At 39.4% G+C, this 15,111-nt stretch overlaps 1 protein-coding gene across 1 annotated transcript in view; it reads left to right on the forward strand.

Moving 5' to 3' along the window:
* The first annotated feature begins 549 nt into the window (after positions 1-549).
* slc35f4 (solute carrier family 35 member F4) overlaps positions 550-15,111 on the forward strand; it is a 72,013-nt gene continuing 57,451 nt past the window's right edge. Inside the window, exon 1 of the mRNA XM_057860467.1 lies at positions 550-831. Within this exon, the coding sequence (XP_057716450.1) occupies positions 564-831 (268 nt within the window). The 5' untranslated portion in view covers positions 550-563. The remainder of the gene's footprint in view (positions 832-15,111) is intronic.

Here is a 15,111-nt window from a genome sequence, read left to right on the forward strand (position 1 = left end):
CAGTTATATATTTCCATTTCTGTTCAGACAAAGTAAAGCAGCAGAGTGTAGGAAGAGGTGAAGGAGAGATAGAAGTTGATGAGCATGATCAGAGGTGAATTTGCTATCAACAAGGGTCCCAAAGTCCCAATTTTGATTTTGAATACTGAGAGCTGAAGAACAAAAAAAAAAAGTAACTTCTTTTTTTTTTTTTACCAATATTGTATTTTGATTAGATTATATATAGTTTAAAGCACTATTTCTGACTTTTTATGATCGATAAGTGTTAAAATAATAATAATAATAATAATAATAATGATAAATGTTTTTCCTCGCTCTCCAGTGCCCCAGCATTGTATTAGGTCTAGTGACGCCCCTGTTTAGATCACTGTTGAACGTAACATGAAATTCTGATCACATCCAAGACATGTGGCAGTAGTGACACTCCCCCTTGCGGCGCGTGTCTGCCACTCTCAAGTTGGGACACGCTGGCTGCTCGTCCAGGAGTGGAGCAGAGCGTCACTAGAGGAATGTCAATGTGCTAATTGCTCATGCGGTTTGCACGGACTCTGGTCGACTCTCGGATGCGTCGTCTGACGATTTGTCCCTGCACCCTGCACATCCGAGCCACCATGACTAGCACCGAGAGCATCGCCGAAAGCGGCGACCAACCTTGCATCAGGCTGGAGCCACTCGACGGCAAGAACACCCTTCTGCCGGGCAAAGCGACGCCGAGACGGGGCACGGGTCGCGGCCCCAAGGTGACAGCAAACGGGGTGCACGACATTGAGGATCGCATCTTGAGGATCACTGGATACTACGGATACAACCCGGGTTACTCAAGTCACAGAAGTAAGTCTCAAAAAGGCAACATCGAAGTGAATTCAGAACAGATGCAATGGGTCATTATCAGTATAAAGTGCCTTTTGGTGTCCTCATCAGAAACACCTAGTTAACATGAAAATGTATACAAATAATTGAACTCTGATGTCTTATTATAGGAGAACAGAAACTTTCACACATATATGGACAACAATATGTCACTTAAAATGTGTTTCCTTTATTTTATGTGTATGTTTTCCTTTGGATACACTTCATTTTGGTGTGTCCCACACACTGCACTGCTAACTTCAGTGTGTGTAATAAATGGTTAAATGATAAAAAATGAAACATTTTAACATATGAACCTTTTGTCACAAGTTATTTGTTGGTCATTTTGATCATGTCTGTTCTTACTTTCATAGTAATATTCAACATCCCCCCCCCCCCCCCCCCTCCAGAATACAATGTCCCTGAAAAAAAATGTCCACCCTGCCATTTAGAAAACTGCCTCTTTAAGAAACCTGCTGATTTTTTCAGTAATATCACAACACCAATTTTGTCTACCTTTATTGGTGACCGAAACAGAGGCTAGTTCCAGAGTAAGTATTTACACTTATGTTTTGCAATTTATGTCATATTAGGTGGGTAGTCAGATGCTGTCAAGCTTAACATGTCCACTCTGTCATTATAAAATATCAATTAATATAAAAACATTTGATACATTTGAAAGGGCTATCTTAAAAAGTCCGCAGTCTGCTTGTTAATTGAACCATTTTGCTGACTGAAGGTCCATAGTTACTACTCTGTGTGTAACATTACACAAGAAAATATGGTTAAAGGACAGTACCTATATAGCGCATTTATCTGCATGGTTACCATGCCCAAAGCGCTTTACATTTGCACACATTTACTTGTTCACACACACATTCACACACCAGTGGGGCTGCTGCCATGCAAGGCGCTGTCAACCCATTGGAGGCAAATCCGGGTTCAGTGCCTTGCCCAAGGGCAGTCGTAGCTAGGAATCGAACCACTGACAACTCCAGCTACCAACTGCGCCACAGCCGCCCCTAAAATAGAACAGAAAAGAATACAATAAAACACAAAAAAGAAGCAATACTACTTTACACTGCACTACACTATGCACTATGCTAAGGGTGTCAAAATCAGTCTGGTTCGCGGGCCACATTTATGCCAATTAGATCTCATGAGGGCCGGACTAGTTTTTTTTTTTGGCCAGATCCCGTTGATTTTTCGAGCATTCCCAGGCTGCATCCTGTTGAATTTAGGGCATTTCCAGGTTACTTCCTGTTCATTTGGTGTCACTTCCAATTGGTTTTGGGGCATTTTTGGGTTACTTCCGGTAAATTTTGGATAATTTCCTGTTGATTTCTTTGGTCATTTTCAGTCTGCTTCATTTTGAATTTGGGGTATTTCCATGTTCTTCAAGTTTGTACTTAAATGTCAGTTATTGCACTGCTAATGCCACAACATTGTCACATGCATTTGTTCATCCGCTGCCATCTCCTCCCACTTGAAATGAATTGGAAGTCTATGGCCGTCAATCACGCCATTTCCTGTTGATTTTTCGTCACTTCCTTTTCCTTTTGGGGCATTTACGGTTCACTGCCTGTTGATTTTGGGTTACTGAAAAGGAAGTGACTTAAGAATGTCCCCAAATGAATAGGAAGTGACTCAAAATCAACGGGAAGTAGCATGTAAATGCTCTGAAATGAACAGAAAGCGACCTGTAAATGCCCACAAGACTAGCTGTGGATGCTCTGGTTTCAGTGCCATTGACGGCACCAGACGTCCATTCCAGTCAAAATGAACTGAATGTCTAGTGCTGTCAATGGCAGCCAGTGAGCTAACAAATTCTAATGGAAGAATATGGTTGCAACCTGTTGATTCCTTTTGTGCCTTAAACAACGATACCTTTTTTAAAACGATATATCGATTCTCGGTTGGAGCCAGTGTTGTTTTTGGCAGCCCTTTTAATTTGTGTTTTAGTGTTAGTCTGTTGGACAATAATACTTATTAGTCTTAGTCATACTTTATTAATGTTAAAATGTGTTTGTCTTCATCTAGTTTTTGTTGACGAAAACTCAAGATGATTTTAATCTAGTAGACGTTCACTAAAATGTTTTCATCTGTGAAATTGAAAAAAATCACAATAAAGTTAATAAATGTTTCCAAATTTTGAATGAACATTGAAAGACGAGCGCATATTGTAGCGTCTGCAAGGACAACACCGATCTGGGGATTATATACACTCGGCATGAAACCGTACTGAACATTATTTTCAATTAATTATATCCACCTGGACGCCACGAAGTGTATGTAAAAAAAAAAAAAAAAAATGTCCGAGAGTTTAAGAGGAGGCTTGCCATTAGCATTACCCTAATGCTAATGTGATCGCGAATGCTATGCTAACTGAAGGAATGTGACCTTTTAGCCAGACTGCCAGAATCACGCCAGCCGAACCGCCGGACCCGCGCTGGCGCAGATCCAACGATGCAGCCCGGCGAGATTCCGACAACCCGGCCAAAAGGCCAAACACTGCGTGTTCACCTTGGTCTTAACCCCTTGTACTGACTCCATTTTGAAAGCTGGAAAAGAGCTTCGAAGCACAAGTTGACAATTTATTCAGGTCGACAGCGATCAAACGGCACAGGGAAACAGACTCAGGCGAGAAGTCAGACTCGTTCCAAGGTCACCATATCACAAGTCAACAAAAGGTTCCCGAGAAAAATGGCAACAATTAGTTCAGTTCAGTCTTGTGGAGGCTCTCGCGGGGCGTGCTGTAGGCAGAAAGAAGGGTGTGTTTAGGCGTTGTTTAGGATTATTGTCTTTTTGTGGAGTGGACAGGAGGATTCAGGAGTTACTGTTGTCAGGGAAACGAGGGTTGTGGATTTTGCCACCTCAGCATCAAAGAGGCTCTTGGAGTCTTGTAAGTCGTGTTATTAGTTGGATATCAGGTGTTCTCCGGTGTTCCTTGTGCTGGGACAGGGCGTCCCGCCATTTGTTCTGGACTGTCTGGAAAAACTGATTGCGAGAGTTGGTGGTGCAGCAGACGTGGGCTTGTCAGCGTCAATCTTGCTCAGTCAGTTGTATGACGCACGCGTTGGGCTTCCGTGATAAGAAGGCATCATGTTTCTCTTGTGCCCTACATTCTGTTTGTTTTCCTTAAACTATGGTATAAGTGCTATTTATTTTATATTGGGTGTTAGAGTAATATAAACAGTCAAACAGTAAATACGAGAAACGATACTATTCCCTGACTGATTATATTAAAGGGTATGTAACGGCAAAGGGGGTGTGAGACATCAATAGAACCGTTATGTGCCAAGATAACAAATATTGATAAAGTTAACAAAAAAATCAGTCACATTAATGAGCAATGATCGAAAATAGATCGAAAATGATGAACATTTCCAAAAGTGTTCCGGAAACAGCCGAATGGGGCGGCGATGTCACAACAAGTGATTGACAGTCGAGGCGGAGCCAGGTGCCATTGTTTTTTATCGACGAGAGAATAGCGTTCAGGTTTGTTTGACCAAAACATCACTAAAATGGTTCAAAACTGCTGTGCTATGTGGTGTACAAATAGCTATTTATCGGAATATAGGATCCATGAGTTCCTGAACGCGAAAAAAAAAAGCTGGACTACATAGACAATGGGTAAAGTTCGTCCGTGCAAAGAGGGCTAATTTTCTAGACCCAGTCTCCGGCACGGTTTTCTGTTATTTTCCAACTGAAAGCTTCTCGAACGATGGACAAGTGAAATCGGGTTTTGCTGCAAGATTGCTGCTCAAAGCAGTTGCGGTGCCCACCATACACCAGCCACCTAAATGTCCCGAGATATCAAGAAAGAGGACGATGACTGGCAAAGGAGGCTAAGGCTAAGCAAAGGAGGGGAGCAGCCAAGCTCGAAATGACCAGAGTGAGTACTCTTTAATAATAAAATATATCACGCATTGAATACAGGACTGGACACATGTATAAATTATCGCTCGTAAAATATAAAGAACAAATCCTCTGATCCCATTCATATTTGTGTCTGTTGGCAGAGCGAAAAACTATGATAGCGCAATAAATGATAATTATTCTATACATTACTTTATTTTGCAGTCACGGTGTATCAGCTTCACAAAAAGAAATGCAAAAAATATCATTCGTTGTTTCCCACACGATCTGCTGCCGATGTTTCATCAGTGTCATTGCTCCCCTCAATGACCGTTTCATTACGCTGCATTGGCATTCGTTTGGGCTCAAATTGGTAACCTAAAACACCAATTAAAGCTTCATAACTCTCCTCGTCACCATTAGATGAACATTCGTTTCGTCCTTCTACGTCGGATTCGTCGCTGAAACTAGAAACGAAATTGTCTGCCATCGTCGCCGCCATTCAGTATTAAAGCACTGAGCCTTTTTTCTTGTTGAAGAAACACCCCTCACTGTCAATTCTGAATTCTCTTTTATTGACAACGAGGGGTGTTTCTTCATGAGGGAACCTGGAATATGTGCAGGAAGAACACAATGCAACAGCATAAACAGCTCAAAACACCGCAAATTCTCCCCTCACTAGAAGGAATTATATTGATGCAGACAGGCACTGTCCCCCAAGTGGCGGTGGCACTCTCTTCACTTGTAATGACGTCATACACACAATCTGCCAGATCTCGGGCGCCGGTCGTTTTAGCTTGACAATCGAGCCAAATTTCTCTCATTTTCTTGTGTGTAATTACACGAAGTGGCATGATATGAATACAAAAGGTATGCGTTTATGGATAAATGATGGAATATTAACATTTTCCCAGGGCATGGCATACTCTTTAAGTGTGTTAGAATAATGCAAACAGTTAGACGTTGCCTATGAAAAAAGGTACTATCTCCTTCATAACGCTACGAGTTACATTTAGCGTGTGATGATGACTCAGCACAGACCTTTAAAGGCTAAAGCAACATTGCATATTCTTACTGGCAAAGAAAAAAAATCTTTCCATGTGTGCAAGCCTGGTGGCTGGAGAGCGGCAGCACGTCGTCTAAGTGACACAACCAGACACTGCTACGATGCAAGCTAACTACACATAAAATGTCACACATTGTGAACATGTGACGGAAACTTGTGCATTTTCGCCTCGTCAGACGAAAATTGGCATTCGTGTCGTTATGTTTTAGTCTCCCAAAACACGTTTTTGGCCCGTTATTGTCTCGTCCTGGTCATGAAAAAAATTGTTCGTTGACGAAATATTTTCGTTATAGTCATCATTGACGAAAACAACACTGGTGGGAGCGTATCGATAACCTTTTGGGCTACTAAGTATTGCGATGCATCACCTTTTTGATTGTCAAAACCCTACTGGAGACTGTTGGTCACAGGCTATATTATTATTTTCCTGTGGTACATGGAAATTAAATGAAGTTTTTTTTGTTTTGTTTTTCCCGCAATATATCACCTTTTCGATATATTGTCACACCCCTACTTATTACGCTTGAGGAGTCATCTTCAGAACCTGAAAGACTTCACTCCAAATGAATGAGATTTTGCACGCAAGCTCCCAAGCATTTCACCCTGGCTGTTACATAAAAAGCTCTACTGCACATTATTTAAACATCTACAAGTCCTGCACTTCCAGTATTGGAAAGTTACAATCAGACCTTCAAGATGCAAAATATGCAAATTCACTTGAGAAAACGTTCTAACCGAGGATCTTTAAAATGCTTCTCTTCATTACAATAGATTTTCAGATCGTAGGCAAGGACAAGTAAATGAGCTCCGTGCTCATTATCTGTGTCCTCTCCATTGTAGTAAATTAATCATCAGTGCAATCATGGGCTCTCATTTGGGGAGATGTTTCACTGTCCAGGTTGATCCCGTGAGAGGCGGTTCTGATAATGAACAGCACCCCAAACTTCAGATTGGAAAACGACAGAACATCTCGCAAACAATCCGATAATGAGCCTTCGGGTGTAAACAATACAAGACTATAAACAGTGGCAGTAAACGTGATTGGTATTGGAGCAGTGTGCATTTTAGCGAGTCCTATTAGAAGAAAAGTGTCTTTGTGCACTAAAGTAAAGCAGCAATTTCTTGAAGTTGAACTCTCTATACCAGTGACATCTAGTGATGGCATTCATTTTCGTCTTAGTCTTTTGGACAAAAATACTTATTAGTCTTAGTCATATTTTAGTCATCTAAAAATGTGTTTGTCTTCATGTGAGCCTTGTATCACAAATCGTATCGTGACTCGTGAGGTACAGTACCTACAGTGGTATGAAAAAGTATCTGAACCTTTTGATCTGATCTTTGTCAAAAGCATACAGATGAAAAAAAAACTCTCTGTTTTAACTAAAACCACCCAAACAAGGTTTTCATATTTTAATGAGGATAGCATGCAAACAATGACAGTGGGAAAAATAAGTAAATGAACCCTCACTGATGAGTGGTTTAAAGCTGCCCTGCCCACTATAAAACACACACTTGGTGAGAATTATTTTGATGTGAAGTATTGTCTGGTGTGCATCATGGCTCGGTCAAAAGAGCTGTCTGAAGACCTGCGATCAAGGATTGTTGATTTGTATAAAGCTGCAAAAGGATACAAACCTCTCTAAAAGTCTTGATGTTCATCAATCGACAGTCAGAGAAGTTGTCTACAAATGGAGAGTTTGGCACCGTGGCTTCTCTCCCAAGGAGTGGCCGTCCACCAAAGATGACGCCAAGAGTACCAGCAGAATACTCAGACAGGTAAAAAACAACAACCCTAAAGTGTCTGCTAAAGACTTACAGAAATCACTGGTTACAGTCCAATATCTCTGTGCACACATCAACTATATGTAAAACTATGGCCAAGAATGGTGTTCATGGGAGGACTCCACGGAGGAAGCCACTGCTGTCTAAAAGAAACATTGTTGCTCGCAAAATATTTTGTGGACTGATTAAACCAAAGTTGAATTGTTTGGGAGTAACACACAACGTCATGTGTGGAGGAAAAATGGAACAGCTCACCAACATCAACACCTCATCCCCACCGTGAAGCATGGTGGAGGGAGCATCATGATTTGGGTCTGTTTTGCTGCCTCAGGGACTGGACAACTTGCAATCATTAATGGAAGAATGAATTCAAAAGTTTATCAGGATGTTTTGCAGGAATACCTTAGGCTGTCTGTCAGACAGTTGAAGCTAAAAAGCGGATGGAACACAGAAGAAAATGAAAAGAAAAAACAGAAGTAAATGAACTTCAGAATGGTTTCAGAAGAAAAAAATACACGTTCTGGAGTGGCCAAGTCAAAATCCAGACTTGAACCCCAGTGAGATGCTGTGGCATGACCTAAAGGCAGCCTCATTAAATAGATTTTGTCAGAATTTAGGCCTTAAAAAGCATTAAAAAGACATTAAAGGAAATATGCCAATATGCATGTTACCTTAAAAGTGAATGTAGAAACCTTCTGCCTTTGTACAAGGGCTGGTCATCGCTTAGCACAGTAGTTATGCTTATTGACCATTAGATGTCTCCAAACTAAGATGCTTGGGATTGTTATGTGAACAGACTATTTGCATACATGGTGCAAAAATTAAATGAAAAATAAATGATTGAAAAATAATGAAATGTAAACTCATTACAGTACATACCTTATTCACAGTACAGAGGCTGTGTGCTTTTGTTGTTATTTTGAGCGAGAAGCACCATGTGAGGCATTTGTGAAATGGCAGTGCCTTATTGGTACTTTGTACTTGCACTCAAAAAGCTGATGTTTACATTATATTGATTTCAACAATAAATATAGTGGTGCAATAGAGGCACTTTTCCCTATAACTTCCGTTGAAGTTGTCCTCTTATTTTTCACAGAATGTTTATTTGAAAAACCTTGAAGTTGTTACATATATAATTATTAAAGTATCCAGTAGGGCATCACAATACAATTAGCCATAATAAGTTAAGTCCACGACTGCATATATCGGTATGGGTTTGATATCGGTATCAGATTTTTTTGCAGTTCGACAATATCGGGATTAGGCATGTGCCGGTATGATATTGTGACGGTATGATAACCTTATGCCAAAATATCACGGTTTCACGGTATTGCAATTACAGCTCTAAAATGTCTTACGTTGAGAAACTGAGGTTTTAAAAAAATAAAATAAACTTTTTTCCATTGAACAGGATTTTTATTTTTCAAAACATATTGACAAATTGGAACATAAGTATAATGTTAGATTAAAAAAAAATATACATATATATATATATATATATATATATATATATATATATATATATATATATATATATATATATATATATATATATATATATATATATTAGGGCTGTCAAAATTATCGCGTTAACGGGCGTTAATTAATTTTTTTTAATTAATCATGTTAAAATATTTGACGCAATTAACGCACTAGGCCCGCTCAGACAGATTTAAATGTCAGTACAGTGAAAGGCCAACTTGTTAATTGTGTTTTATGGAGTTTTTCCGCCCTCTGCTGCCGCTTGGGTGTGACTTGCACATGTTATGGGGCGTAATGTCGCCCTCTGCTGGCGATTCAGTGCAGCTGATTATTTGGGTTTCGGCGCGCTTTTCTGACGTGATTATATTTCGACGTGAACTCACACTAATAGACAGTGCTATTCAGACCAGCTAACGTCCGCATCCAGTATTCAGTGGCAGTTCTCATAGCCCCATCTCACTGTTTGTGTCTAATACATGCATCGCTTGTGAGTTATATTCCTCCTTTGTTTATATTCATGAGCATTAGATAGTTATTGATGATGTGTATTTGAATTTTTTCACATATATGGTGAAATGCAGTTACATTGTTAGATGCTTGTGAGCTAATTGGCTAGTGCTACTGCTCAAATGGACACGTGTGTGTACATTTTATGTTATTTTGTGATATATGCAAGTTATTGACACATTGCCTTGTTATTTTCAGTTTTACAAAAATACAAGAAACGTGCTCCTGTCAAAAAGAGATGACTTCAGTAAAGCCCATGCAACTTTGCCACACCGTCTGATTTCTTTTTGGAACTTATGTTCGCTATCTGTCAATTTGTGTACTCACACACATTGAGGACAGAATAGGGCTACTAGTTTATTTTTTGATTGAAAATTTTACAAATTTTATTAAAACGAAAACATTAAGAGGCGTTTTAATATAACATTTCTATAACTTGTACTATTATTCATCTTTTAACAACTACAAGTGTTTCTATCTATGGATCACTTTAACAGAATGTTAATAATGTTAATGCCATCTTGTTGATTTATTGTTATAATAAACAAATACAGTCCTTATGTACCGTATGTTGAATGTATATATCCATCTTGTCTTATCTTTCCATTCCAACAATAATTTACAGAAAAATATGGCATATTTTATAGATGGTTTGAATTGCGATTAATTGTGATTAATTACGATTAATTAATTTTTAAGCTGTAATTAACTCGATTAAAAAATTTTAATCGTTTGACAGCCCTAATATAAATATATATATATAAATATATTTTAGATAAAATAAATAAAATAAATAAATGCAGTCCTTAGGGTGAGCCACAGCTCAACATTATTACCATCAGAACAAAAATAAGTGAATTACTTTCCATAAAAAGCATGTGTGTTTGACTGGTATCATGTTTACATTATAGAAACACTCGCTTTCTCGACACAGACAGTTGCCAGAGAGAAAAAAAGACACCACGTTTTACTACCGCTAGACACACTAAACATGCTGGAGTTAATTCTTGTAGCTGGTGGGAAACGTTCATGACAGTGTTCACTAACCTTTAATTTTATATAAATGCAAAATCATATTGGAGATATTGCCTGCTCGGCAGCCACCCTAGGCAAACATGTTTTACATGTCGGTTTGCCCTCCTGTAAGCCGCGGCCGTATGTGACTTTTCTGTAGCTGAAGTATTCCCATACTAGCGATTTCGTTTTCTTCGATGGGGAAAAAAGTTCAGGAGTTTCACCTCCTCCAGCCATTGTGTAGCACAGCTGACTCACTGACACTGAGCAACAACTGGTGGGGGAGAATTGAGCCGTGCAGTTTCAAGCGAGGGATTTCGCCATACATTTTTGAGTCATAAAAAATAGCTAATACCTTAGGACGGTATGACGGAAAATGTTTGCGGTTTTGAAACCTTGACGTTTTCATACCATGGTTTACCTTGAAACCGGTAATCGGCACATGTTTAATCGGGATATCAGTTATGGCTTAAAACGTCATTATTGGACAACTCTACTTACAATTTGTGTGTGTGAAACTATCTGCAGTTCGGCAAGGGCATTACATGACTTTAACGCAGCATTAAAAAGCATTAAATGATATTTTGTGATACCTATTGAAATCCTGATAAAGTGCCTATATTGAACCACTATGACAATTAGCAAAACTGCTGTGCTAAGCTTTGACCAGCCCTTGTACAAAGGCAGAAGGATTGTACATTCACTTTGAAGGCAACGTGCATATTGGCCAAGAAACGTTACTGGAAACCTACAGTATGTCGATTTTATCCAGTATCATTTTAAAATGCTTTTATATCGGACAACTCTACTGTTCGTAAAATGATTTTTTTGTATACTGAAGCGTTTGTATTTCGAGGTACCGCTGTATGTGCTTTGGAGTCAATAACGGTAGGAAACTGATTTAAAAAGGATTAACAATAAATGATAAAAATAACCGTAGCCAACATTTGGTCACCGACTCTAGAAATAGCTTGGGTGAAAAAGACTTTGTCTTTTCTATATTATTTTCTTTTTCTTACCCTAGTTTTGATAGTAGATAAAGTTGTAGTAACATACAAATGCCACAGAGGGTGCATTGATCACAAGATTAACATAAAATTCAAGTCGAAATATTCCCTCTTTTAGGTAACATAAAATTATTTGAATAGCAGCAGTGTCAGACAGGATTATTCTCATGCATATTGCCCCGCATCGCAATCTATTAGTGAGCAGGGTAAGTGATCGTGTGTCGTCTGTGCTCTAACTTCAGGCTGAAGGAGCAGGTGTGCATCATAACAGCGCCCATTTCGAGTCTATAAAAGACCAGGCGTCTGCAAGCTGAGGGGTGTATTTGATCTGGAAAACATTACCAATTTTCCGATAAGATAAGCCATCTGTGCAGCCCTCGTCGATTCATCGAGTCATGTTTTTTCGTAGTCAATAGAAGGTAATCCCCAGGGCGCTGTGCTTGCAAAGTTATTGATGGAAGCTTTGGGAAGGCAAGAAGTAAGCTAAGGGGCATCTGCTTACCCATTAGTTTCTCATTAAGTCCCATTCATTTCCAATGGCCCAATTTGAAATCTATTTTGGTGGCACAAAAACATTCACTTCTATTGATTTCCAATCCAGACCTGCAAAAATCTATAATGGCACACCCAAAATTCAAAAGGAAGTGACGCGTGACTGACAGGAAATGACCTTCAAATGCCAGCAAATCAACAGGAAGTGAACCGATATCAACAGGAACTGACACTGAAATGCCAGAAAATCAACAGGAAGTGACCCCAAAATACCCCCATATCAACAGGAAGTGACCCAGTATGAACAAGAGGGGACCTATAAATACCCCCATAGCAACAGGAAGTGTCCCAATATCAACAGGAACTGACCCTGAAATGCCTGAAAATCAATAGGAAGTGACCCAGTATCCACAGGAACTGACCGTGAAATGACTAAAAATGAACAGGAAGTGACCCGATAACAACAGGAACTGACCCTGAAATGCCTGAAAATGAACAGGAAGTGACTCGATATGAACAGGAAGTGACTTACAAATGCCTAAAATTCAACAGGAAGTGACCCGATAACAACAGGAAGTAACTTAGAAATGCCTAGAAATCAGCAGGAAATTACCCAATAGCAACAGGGACTGACCCTGAAATGCCTGAAAATCAACAGAAAGTGACCCCAAAATAAACAGGAAGTGACCTGATAACAATAAGAAGTGACCCTTAAATGCTTGAAAATGAACAGGAAGTGACCCGACAACCACAGGAAGTGACTTAGAAATGTCTGAGAATCAGCTGGAAGTGGCCCAATATCAACAGGAACTGACCCTGAAATGCCTGCAAATAACAGGAAGTGACCCGATAACAACAGGAAGTGACTTAGATATGCCTGAAAATCAGAAGGAGGTGACCCAATATCAACAGGAACTTCTAGACCCTGAAATGCCTGAAAATGCACAGGAAGTGACCTGATAATAACAGGAAGTGAACCCAGGATGTTCCATATCAACAGAAAGTGACCTGATAACAATAGGTGGAAGTGACTCAATATAAATAAACAAGAACTGACCTTGAAATGCCTGAAAATGAACAGGAAGTGCCTGATAACAACAGGAAGTGACTTAGACATACCTAAAAATCAGCAGGAAGTGACCCAACATCAACAGGGACTGACCCTGAAATGCCTGAAAATGAAAAGGAAGTGACCGCTAACAACAGGAAGTGACTTAGAAATGCATAAAAATCAACAGGAAGTGACCCGATAACAATAGGAAATGATCTGATTTAAACAGGAAGTGACGCAATATCAACAGGAATTGACCCTGAAATGCCCCCAAATCAACAGGAAGTAACACTATAGACAAGTTCCCTGACCGAAATATGGGCGGCGCCATCTTGGAAGATGTCTGCTGAGTCGGAACTTAAACTGAAGTTAAAACTGCAAAATCAAACCAGAGGAACCCACACAATCTCCAAAAATGGATTCAGCACGACGTAGATGAGACGTAGATGAGATTGTATTGTGAGGTGTAAACTGATGCGCCGGGCGCTTGAGTGACCAAAACGAGGTGACATTACAAATATTACATTTGCTGAATGCAGAAGGGCTGACACGGATGTTGCTGTTACAAGGAAACACTACAAGGTATGTACATATAAACAAAAATATTATGTCATTCTTTTTTATTGCAGATATTGATCGCAATGAAACATTTGGACAACATGATTCAATTTCTTGTTTTAAATAAAAAGATTGGTGCATGTGCAAAACAGGTCAATAAATCACAAATTATAAAGTTATTAGAAAAATAGCATGTGATATCGGACAGCAGAGCTCTGGAGCCTCACCAAACTTTCACCCGACATTACGGCCTCCAGATGGGCTTTGTCCCGCTGTCCTTGGTAATTCCAGCTCCAATAGCGTATCTTAAAGTTGCTGCAGTTAAAAAGCTTGTAGTTGGATCTCTGGATCGAGCTGATGGTTCGCCGCGAGGTGATCCACCGTCACCCAGCCGCCCCGGGTAGAACGCACGTAGTCTCGATATACACTGTATCACATAAATGAGTACACCCCTCACATTTCTGCAGATATTTAAGTATATCTTTTCATGGGACAACACTGACAAAATGACACTTTTACAAGAGATGCACGATAATATCGGTCACCGATAATTATCGGCCGATAATAGCAATTATGACGTCACACAGATTATGCAGATAAAACAAAATTCAACCAATAATGCAATCCGATAATTATATACTTGATTTAGCCTCCATATGTGCGCAATTACAGTTTTGTCCAATTCTGCTAGTTTTAAGGTGGTGTTTTTGCAGTGTAGTAATGTGATATATGTTAGGAATGGCTTACTTTTAAAGGCATTTTTGTGCAACTTGGTTGTTTACTCTCTAAGTAATTGTTGCCAAAAGCTTACCATCACACAATGTACTTGCCATTGTGTCATTGCCATTGTTTAGATCAGGGGTTCCCAACCTATTCCACTAAGGCACACTGTGGGTGCAGGATTTCATTCTTACCAAACAAGATGACAACACTTTTTCCCCAATCTGGTGTTTTACAAGTGCAATCAGTTGATTGCAGTCAGGTGTGGCTTGTTTTAGCAGAAGCCTCATTGGTTCAACTGTCTCTGCTGGATCGGCTGGAACAAAAACCAGGACCCACAGTGTGCCTTGAGGACTGGGTTGAAAACCCCTGGTTTAGATGTTGGAATTTACTACTTGTTCACATTTGATGTGAAAAAAATAGCACTAAATTACATTTCTGCACAGTAACATTTGATCTTTGTATACTTTAAAATTTTACATACATATTTGAATAGAATTATTGGCGTGACATTATCGGTTATCGGGTGGAAGGGGCAGGAAATTATCGGTTATCGATATCGGTTGAAAAATGTATTATCGTGCACCACTAACTTTTACACAATGAAAAGTAGTCTGTGTGCAATTTATATAATAGAGTTAATTTATTTTCTCCTCAAAATAACTCAAAATATAGCCATTAATATCTAAACCCCTGGCAAAAAAAGTGAGTACACCCCTTAGAAA

Source organism: Corythoichthys intestinalis, chromosome 15 (genome assembly GCF_030265065.1).
Source record: "Corythoichthys intestinalis isolate RoL2023-P3 chromosome 15, ASM3026506v1, whole genome shotgun sequence".
Taxonomy (NCBI): Eukaryota; Metazoa; Chordata; class Actinopteri; order Syngnathiformes; family Syngnathidae; genus Corythoichthys; species Corythoichthys intestinalis.